At 37.1% G+C, this 10,264-nt stretch overlaps 1 protein-coding gene across 3 annotated transcripts in view; it reads left to right on the top strand.

The window, feature by feature from the left end:
* The first annotated feature begins 298 nt into the window (after nucleotides 1-298).
* LOC106068187 (acidic mammalian chitinase-like) overlaps nucleotides 299-10,264 on the top strand; it is a 28,949-nt gene continuing 18,983 nt past the window's right edge. Inside the window, exons 1-4 of one of the 3 annotated variants that reach the window (XM_056014868.1) lie at nucleotides 299-538; nucleotides 693-751; nucleotides 2,846-3,008; nucleotides 6,329-6,548. In XM_056014868.1, coding sequence (XP_055870843.1) covers nucleotides 528-538; nucleotides 693-751; nucleotides 2,846-3,008; nucleotides 6,329-6,548 — 453 coding nt within the window. In that variant the 5' untranslated portion in view covers nucleotides 299-527. The remainder of the gene's footprint in view (nucleotides 539-692; nucleotides 752-2,845; nucleotides 3,009-6,328; nucleotides 6,549-10,264) is intronic. The other 2 variants (XM_056014869.1, XM_013227495.2) reach the window with 2 other exon arrangements.

Here is a 10,264-nt window from a genome sequence, read left to right as displayed (position 1 = left end):
TCTCTCTCTCTCTCTCTCCCTCTCTCTCTCTCACACACACACACTTACTCTCTATATTATTGGACTATGCTAAAATGTGTATATGTAGTTCAATATTCAATTATGTAGCTTATTTAAACAAGCACAACCGCACAGACAAAACAACTCTATGGCAGGGGGAGACTGTTCAATGTGGGAAGATAATCACCCTTGATGTGTACGTAGTGTTTACTATAGAACTAGTTATGGTTTTAATAATATTTTTTTTGGTATTCTTTTCTTCTTCTTGTTTTATCAATATGAGTTATTGCACGTTATTAAAACATCTGATATCAGTTAAAGTTTTACAGTTCATTCATATGGTACATTTAATATTCTTGGGGAAATCATCTTTAAAAAAAAGTAGTTTTGATACAAATTTTGAGTAGTTTTATATCTGTTTCAATAACATAAAATAATTGGATGATATCGAAATAGAACGTGGGACAATACTTAGCGGTTGTTACGATACAGTGTAGCAAAAAAGTGTCAAAACTAGAGAAGAAAGAATGTGTTGTTGGTGAGCATCAAGTCTCGATCAAGACGGTGTAGAGAAATTACACAATTTTCTTAAAATTTGAGATTTAAAAAAAAAATTGCTATGTAAATTATAAAATACACATTTTCTTTATTCTAAATTTGTCTGACCAAAGGTTCCTGTTTTATTCTTCTAGTATGGAGAATGCAATAGCAATATCCATCTTCTTGTTAACCTTTGTATGTCAAGGTTCTGGTAAGTTTTTAAAAACTTCTTTTTTTTTTTAATTTTACTATGCACACTTTAAAAAAAAACAACTTTTATTAAGTTATGCAAAAAGTATTTCATGTACAGCCTGCAGTAAAGATTTAGCTTTTATTTCTAGTTGGGATGCTGGATAATTGTAAACTGATTTAAGATTTGAGTCAAAGTCTCTTGAATCTCTAGACAAACTGAAACATCCTTTTAAGCGGCATTTTAAAACAATTTTTTTCATATGAGAAAGATTAAAAAAGATGTACATTGTTTAAATCCATATTACCAAAGGCTATTGTCCCAAGAATCTCAGAAAAAGCGGTGAGGCCAAAGGCCGAGCACATCGGGAAAGGTACTTAATTTTCTTCATCTGTAAAAGAACAGCCCTGCGGATGTTCCTAATATGCTATTAGACTCAAGTAGTACTGCTTAAAAGTAAAATATGTCGCACACGTGACGGCTAGTGCAAAATGGGACCGAATATTTTAAACAATGACAACCAAAAATACAAACATATGTTAGTAATTTTTAAACCGAAGGATTGCAACTCTAGAGACCTCCAATTATAACTCCTTTATTGAAACGTCATTAGAGGAAGAGGATTGGCTCTCTACGATCTACTATGTATTCAGTAATGAGTTAAGAAAAAAATAAGACTTACACAAACATTTTGCGCACCATATTATATAGAAGTTCCTGTCCACATACAAAATCATTAGCGGGACAGTTAATAGAAGAAATTAATTAAGACACCTAGCAAATATAAATCATTACAAGACATAAGAGGAATTAAAAATTATACACCACAGCTACGCGAAAGAAGAGTTTGTGTATGTTAATGGGTCCCCGTTTTAATGACGTGGTCTTGGAATGTCCAGATAAGATTTAGCCATGGACAGAATCAGATAAGGTTGAATAAAAGAATAAGATTAGTGTAGCAAGTATTTCATAATAGTAATATACAATCTATCTATGGCCGCCTTCAGTCGCGAACCGACTATGGATCATCTCATGGAAATGAGATGAATGCCTGGGCATTAGTTGTGGTCGGAACGATGTCGCCCACACATCAGTTCCCCCCCCCCACTCCACGCAGCTGATGTATCCAAAGGAACGGCAGTGCCGATACAGTTTGGGGTCAGCGGGGTCGCAGGTTCTGCCAGAGTGTAGCACATATACAATATAGTACTATATAACAATACAGGGTGGCCAAGAAAAAGGAGGCTCAAAATCATGTTTCACGTTACAGTTAAACGAGTGCTCAAAAAGAATCAAATGACTGATGTAATAATAACATGCTCTTTTATCTTGGCTACCATGTATAAAGGTATTTAAATCGTTTTTACTATATCTTATAGCAGAGTAGCTAATTTCTGAACTACTTGCTTTATTAAAAAGTTTGATAATATCAAAAGTATATAAAAAATCAGACCTTTCGATCTATAAGTCAGATGACGTAAAGTTGAAATTGTCTACGGTTAACAAGGTTTTCATGGGGCCAGCAGGATGACAAATCACCTTAACTTTTGCCCAACAATGTCAGGTAAGCATTAGAACTCGGTGGACTCATAGGCGCCTTAAAAATCCCGAAAAATCCCAGTCTTTGCCAAGTTCAAATCTGGGACCCTAGAAATCCATATGCGCACGACAGTCCCACGTACGATAATCTGTAATAACTTTATGGAGCTATTTCCTTGTGGAGGGAGCATAAAGGAAATAATTTTTACATTGTGTAAAATGTTGAAGTATGGATCAGTGATGAATTTTTAAAATATCAATTTTATGACTTTAAATATTTGTAGTTCAATTAAAGATTTCAAATGTATTTTTAATGTAGTCTCTTGGGGACATCTGAAAGGGGACATATCACAAGGTAATAAAACGCTATCGGTTATTCTAAATTGTATGCAGTTAGTTTGCAAATCTATCAAAACTGATTCTTATTGAGGTAAAACAAACAAGTGTTCGTAATTTCATTTCAATTTACATAAGAAATTACATAAGTCTTTGGTTTACTAAGACGGAATTTTGTGTGTGACAATGATATTTTTAAAAATAATTCAAACACATTTGTAATGTTTAATGTTCTTGAAGGGCAATGCAAGATGTTAGTGTGCAGGTTCTCCCCATTCAGACGTTCTCAAACAAAGTTGACTAGTTTAGACAACGATTTCAATCTCTGCCCTTATATTATCATCGAAAACGTGCAAAATAATGCAGAGAATGTGATTACTGTCAAAACCCAAGTGCGTGCAGTGTAAGTATTGTTGCGTTCTTCTCTATCAGGCCTTCTGCAAACACTGCTAAACACAACACAGCACATCTAACACAAGAACTTGACAACAAGAGCTTCAATAAACAAGGTGGCGGTTTATTTAAAATCACATGAAAAGCCAATGCAACACAATGGGTCACATCAAATTCAAATGCTTTCTTGTACAATAGAACTGCCTACTAAAAACACTACAAGTCTTTCTCTGTCTACTTCTAGACTCGTACAGCAACAATGTCAAGGACTCACTTTGTAGCACACAGTCCTTACTGATTGCTGTCCTGGACTCTGCTGTCTATCGTTACACACTGTCGTGAAGGCTCTCGATCACATGACCACAATATGGGTCATATTTGCGTGAACTAGCAGTAATGTCCCTTGTTCACCAGCCCTTGACCTGTGTGATAGGCCTGAATCATGTGTGTCAGTAGGCCGCACACACGTTAACCCTTTCAGTCCGCCACTAGGGTTATAACAGTATTTCCCCTCTTTAAAGTCATCAAGCCGACCCGCGGCGTAGCATACGCGGCTATTTAGTGACGGGTGAACACTTCCTGAAAAACGCATGTGTCCAAATTGGGTGGGTTTGGACAAATGACTATGAGTAAATGAAAAGAAGAAACTCTGGAGAGAGCAATACACAATTGTTCATCACTGAAAACAGGTTTGGCAAACAAAGCTTACAGCCATCTTGCAAATAACGAGAACAACAGTTTCGTCGATGACATTTTTTCCCAGAAATATTGGGACTGATAGAAATAAACAGTTACCTGATGCAGGAATGTCGACTACACTGAAAGACCTGTTGACTCCACGAAATATATGTGAAGCGGTGGCCATGGTTAGGAAACGAAAAGGGCCAAAATTAAAACAAAGCTTTGGGACAAACAATGACAGGAGCAATTAGGGAGACCCGTTAGCAAAGCGAAGATGGAGTGCCGGAGAAGTGTATGGGGTGTATGGGGACCATACGGTAGCGACGAGAGACCTGTTAGGAAACCATCTGTCAATGAACGTTGAATGGTGTAACTTTGTAGAATGCGAATGTCGTGTAATACTGGGTTCTTGCTTCCTGAAGTACTCTAGACACATGACAAGACAAACACTATACGACTGACTCAAGTCCGTTCAGCAGACAACATGAAGTTTATTTTACTACAATAATAATAATAATATACTGCACTCCTTGTTAGTGCTACAAGTCAAGAAATAATAAACAATCCTATCCGCATAACAGCGGTATCAAAAGTATCCAATATGTTAGTTACTAATCACGTCCGCATCTCAGCGGGTAACAATAAGAACAATTACTACTAGTGACACTGGAGCTCCAACTATAGATATCCATTGAAATACGAATAATACTTTAATATTCAATAAGCATATGATGAAATCAACTCTCAAATATAATTAATCAACAATCATTAGTCCATCGACTTTCATGCTATATACATATATATACACCAGTCCAGAAAGCAACGTCCAACCTTCCTGGACCGGGAGCAAGACCTTCCTGACTTGACTTGACTTGACTGAACTTTATTCATTCTACTTCCTGTTTTCTACATCAGGAATTCCACGTGTCTTTTAAACTCTTAACATGACGTGAACTTTAGATCATGCAATGTCAACTAAGACTGTGACACCATCTTAATATCTATTTTTAACAAAGCAAGCTGATATTTATTCACATTGTCTGTTTGACAGTCTGCTGGTAGAAAATGAGTACACGTTATTTCTTCTCACACCTAATCACTATCAAGTTACAAATCAGGGACAATTATTTCTAGTACCTGACACAACAGGAATGAATACAAAAAAATTTAACCAATTAGTTGATTAGTTGGTAATTTTTTTATTTTGTTTGGAATCGAACAAGGGAAAGAAAAACGTATACTAGCGTCTTTGATAAAAAACAAAATATAAAAAGTGTAATTCTATCAAATAGTTTGGGTCAATTTTTGACGATACGAAATTTGCATACAAAATGTTCCTTTGAGTTTTCCAAGCAAATCGTGAGAAACGGTTATTTTTTAATGTTTGTAAAATGCTTTACATATTTCGGATGTTCCTTCAGAGTTGAAGATAGTTTACTTCCTAGTCCAAACCTCCCGCAGGACGACGGGGGATGGAATCGGGCAGGGTTTGAACCCGGGACCATCGATAAATCCAAACGACAGTCCAGCGTGCAAACCGCACGACCAGGCAGCCATCTATCAAATAGTGTTTTTAATGTATCAATTATCTTCCTGTCCACTCGTCTAAGCTTTATTAATCCTTGTCAGGACTTTCATTACCTAATGACTAATTATTAAGTTGTCTAGGTATTAAACATGTATTTGGATTGCAATGTGCGTGTTCGTTATAATTAAATGATAGCTTCTTATTGCTTAATAAATATATTAGTCCCAAGGTTTCAGCCTAACACGCCCAGTTGTACATAAATTAATCAATGATGATTATGATTATTTACAATTAAACTATAAATTACATCTAATGAGATTTATACAATGAAATGATATATGGCTAATGGGAATGATTGTCAGGGTTATGTTAAGGCCTTAGCTCGTTTGCCCGGGCCCCTGACATTCAACCAGGCACCTTCGTGCTTACAATAAATAAATGACTCACTGGTAACAATGTAAATTTTTAATGATATAAATATAAGTTTTGATGACAAACTAATGGAGTAATGACATTGCATTTGGAACATATTAATACTGTGAATTTATTAATTAAACAATAATTCTACACCTTGCTAACCGACCACGTGACACATTAATGCTCGCAATCACACCAAAACACACTGCTGAATCTAGTACTTAGTGTAGAACTCCAATCCCATACTAACTCCCTGTAAAGACAAAGTAAAGACAAACTAAAAAGGTCTAGTAGACTATCACTATGGCATCAAAACAACTGCGAAACCCTAAACAGGGGAACAGAAGAATCTCAACAAACGTTACACCAGCAGAACAAAAACACTCCATCAGCTTACAAGCAAGGCAACAAAAAGAAAGTGCGTTCACAAATTGTGCACTTAATACACATTGGTGCTAGAATGCCATAACGCACCGACAATGATAAATGAATACAATTACATAAAGCATGATTTGACAAAAATTCAATTCATAACTCATAGTACGGTTCAATTAAATACTAAAATAGTATTTCAATCAAAATGACCACCTTATAGTATACTGTCCAATAATATTGACCTCAACAATATTTCATTCGAACTGAACGAAATATATTTGGATAGCAATATTAAACCATTTTATGTTGTTTGTTTTGTTTTTCCCCAGATATCCATGGATATTACAAGCTAAAAGACAAAACCCAAATTTGAAAATTGTTTTGGCTTTCGTCGTTTTCACATTTTTTGACATGTACCATTATCCAGCGAAACGAAGTGAGCTTTTTCAAGCGTGTGTAAAGCATTTACGTGATAACGGATTTGACGGAATGACAATAGAATTAGGCGATCGTTCTCCATCTAAAGATAGTTTTGCAAATTTTATACAGGTTAGTTTCTATCGGCGAGTTTAATGTAGATCAGGGGTTCTCAACCTGTGGGTCGCGACCCCCCCCCCTTCTTGGGGGTCGATTGACGATTTGCCAGGGGTCGCTTAGGAACATTGAACATATGGATTGTTGTTGCCTATTCTTCTATTGCTGTATTTGTGTGTGAGGGGGTCGCGGCAGAGTGGGGGTTGTAAAAGGGGTCGCCGAGCATAAACGGTTGAGAACCGCTGATGTAGATCGATGGCTTTCGATCATCTTAAAGTGTAGCTAACAAGGAAAAAAAAATACTAAGAACTGTTTTCGCGACTTTATTATTTGCAGGTCAGGGGGTGAAAGACTGCAAATGGCTATTGTCGCCAACACATCAGTTAACTTAAGCGTAGCATCTGTGTCCAAATGAAAGACAATTGCATGTTTTTTTTTTCGGGGTGGGGGGATTTTCTTCTCCCCCCCCCTCCCGCAATCTCTCTCTCTCTCTCTCTCTCGTCTAGCGCTGGCATGGCATGTGTACTTTGTGTCTGGTAACTGTTAACACACACAATTACTTTTTTGTATCGTCATTAAGTATAGTGAAACATCTTTAACTACTTAAAGCTCTCATAATATAAGTGAAATATGGGTTATTTAGTTGGTAGATGTATGGGGTCTTGAATTTAAAACAATCAACTTTTTATTAGACTATAGTTTCAAAGGTTACGGACTAATACTCGTCCTGCCTTCTTGAAATGGACCCAGTAAGCGAACTCAAGAGTCATCGTATGATGTAAGAACCTGTTAACAATATGAACAAATTGTCCTACGAAGCTGCAATAATAGCTTCTGGCTTCAGATCTGCCTATAAATTCAATATGGGGTTGGGGTGTTCGTCTCAGTATGAAGAAACCAACGTAACGTTAGACTTACGACTATTTAACTCTTTCTCACCATAATTATTTTCCTCGTTCCAATAGAATTATACCATTTTGCTCATTTGTATTTCACTATCCTGATAGGATGAATCTTCGTTAAGTTTTTTGTTTGTAATCAGAAAATGTTACACTTGGTATCAAATTATAGGGAAAAGCATGCTCTTTTTACACAACACAAATAAAGGTTTATGAATTTAAAAGTCAATTTAGTTTAAGTGGATCAAGTCGACGTCGACATCGTCTATTAGAACAGGGAGAGTTAATAAATCAAACATTAGCAATTCAAGGACAAGACAAAAAAATTGTTTCTTTAGAATAGACCACGAAAGACATTGCTGCTACGTATTAGATTTGCAAAGTATAATCGCGCCATGTATATAACACAAAAGATATTTGTAATGCAAATAAACGTCATTCCCATATAGCCATATACTGTATATCAGTGATGCCCAAAATACGGCCCGCGGGCCACATCCGGCCCGCGACGTGGTTCCATCCGGCCCGCCGAAACGTCGGCACAAAATTTAGAAAATCCACCCTCCAGTTAACAAAAATATTTCCCTACGTTAGACGTTGGGGTAAATATGTTGTTACCAATAAGCCAACATATTTGTTTTATAAAGGAAGAGTTGCTCTTTTAAAAGAACGTAGCCTTAAACAGCGGCATTCTTGGTTGGAGCCGCCATTGTTAAATTACACCTAGAATGGAGGATGGATGAGACATGAAGCCATTTTCCGAGAATAATACATAAAAAAATACTTCCTAGCTATGGTGGAAGAAATGTGTCCTGAAAAGAAGAATGTTGTTGGAGCCGTACGCCTTTCTCATGACGATTAGAAGTCGATTGAAAGATATGGGTAAAAAAATCTCCTTTCATTCGAAACCATCAGAAAAATCATCTTTCGAAATGTTTACTTTTGATTGACGAGTCTACCGACACATCTGATACCGCGCAAAATCTAGGTATTTATTCGCGGTACAAATAGTAGTTTTAAAATAAAAGAAGTTAGTAGCTGTGTGGAGCATGAATGGGACCACCACTGGCGAAGTCCTGTCCAAGAAGTTTCAACCATCACAGAGGATCTTTCTCTTCATTAGAGAAATTAGTTGTCATGACTACCGAAAGTATAAAGAAGTATAAAAGGATGTGATGAATCATCCGGAATCATCTAAAATTCAAGATTAAGTGCCGTGACTTGGCGTCTCATCTATGCAGCCGTATATTTAAACATTGGTTTAGAATAAACCTCTTATGAATTAAGGTAAGCACTAGATTCAGGGGCTCGTAATAAAAATTGGGTTATTGTCGTTTTTTCTTTTTTAAAAAAACTTTTTGTAGATGTGGCCCGCGACACGACTGTCGGAAATTAAAATGGCCCGCCGGCCGAATAAGGTTGAGCATCACTGCTGTATATGAACTACACAGAACTGCCAAGTTGTTCTTTATTTTATAAATAAATGATTTTTTTTTTGTAATAATAATGCGCGTATTCAAATATAGTAAAGCAAAAAAAATATTTGAAATTGACCTATTTGTAGCATAAAATATATTAATATTGGCTCTGTACAGATGTGTCCGGTGGACCTTAGTTTGCGTATTAAGGTACTTATCTAGAAGATTAAGATCTATGTTGTAAAATGTTTTACATGTTTCGGATGTTCCTTCAGAGTTGAAGATAATTACTTCCTAGTCCAAACCTCCCGCAGGACGACGGAGGATGGGAGCTGGCAGGGTTTGAACCCGGGACCATCGATAAATCTGAACGACAGTCCAGCGCGCAAACCGCACGACCAGGCAGCCTATGTCAGACTTATCTAGAAGATTGGATTGAGATCTATGTCAAACTTATCTAGACGATTGGATTGAGATCTATGTCAAACTTATCTAGAAGATTGGATTGAGATCGATGTTAAACTTATCTAGAAGATTGGATTGAGATCTATGTCAAACTTATCTAGAAGATTGGATTGAGATCGATGTTAAACTTATCTAGAAGATTAGATTGAGATCTATGTCAAACTTATCTAGAAATTAGTACCTTGCAGGATTCGATAAATCATTCGATGGACAAACTGATGCATACCGTGCTTTGAGAGAGAGATGTCCGACAGTAATTATCAACCAACCGTTACTCATTAAAGACTGTGATTGTACTGATAATTACAAAGAATGCGCCGATCTTAACAAGAAGTACACAGATGAACAGAATAGACAGTAGAAGAAATAGGAGAAGTCTGATATGAGACTGAAGCTTTTACTGTACCAGCAAAGAGTTACACAACAACCCGGACAGATCAAGACAACTTTGGGCCTGCATCCGAGCCTGTCGCCTTGGAACTTAAAGACCATGTCAATCTGCCAGTGCATACGAAGACAACTCGAAATTTGATTTCTGCATTCAGGTGGTAAACAAGAACTGTACATGCGGTGTTTCACGAAGGAAGTGCAAATGTCAAGAAACCCACCAACAGGGTTGGAAACCAGTGGGCTTCGATACTTGTGTTTTCACCAGCGAGAGTAACATGAACGATGGTGAATCAATTTCAGCTGGACCCGGTTCAGCACTTCATGAACTTTTACACATTGAACATTGCAAGGGTGCTTTATGGGCATACTTCAGGGACAAGGCTGACAATGACAATGTGCTTGCAACCATGGTTAAGTCTGGGTCTACAAGTATGTCGTGTGACGTCCGTCGTGTCAAAATTGGGGAGCGTCTCCACTGAGTCTCCAGCAACGGTCAGGAAGCAGTCAACGTCATGATCACGACATCGTCTCAAGAACGGACTGGCCAACTGGAGAAAGA

The sequence above is a fragment of the Biomphalaria glabrata genome, chromosome 16 (assembly GCF_947242115.1).
Source record: "Biomphalaria glabrata chromosome 16, xgBioGlab47.1, whole genome shotgun sequence".
In the NCBI taxonomy this organism is placed as follows: Eukaryota; Metazoa; Mollusca; class Gastropoda; family Planorbidae; genus Biomphalaria; species Biomphalaria glabrata.
The sequence above is the reverse complement of the archived record's forward strand: the minus strand, read 5'-3'. Positions and strand labels throughout refer to the sequence as shown.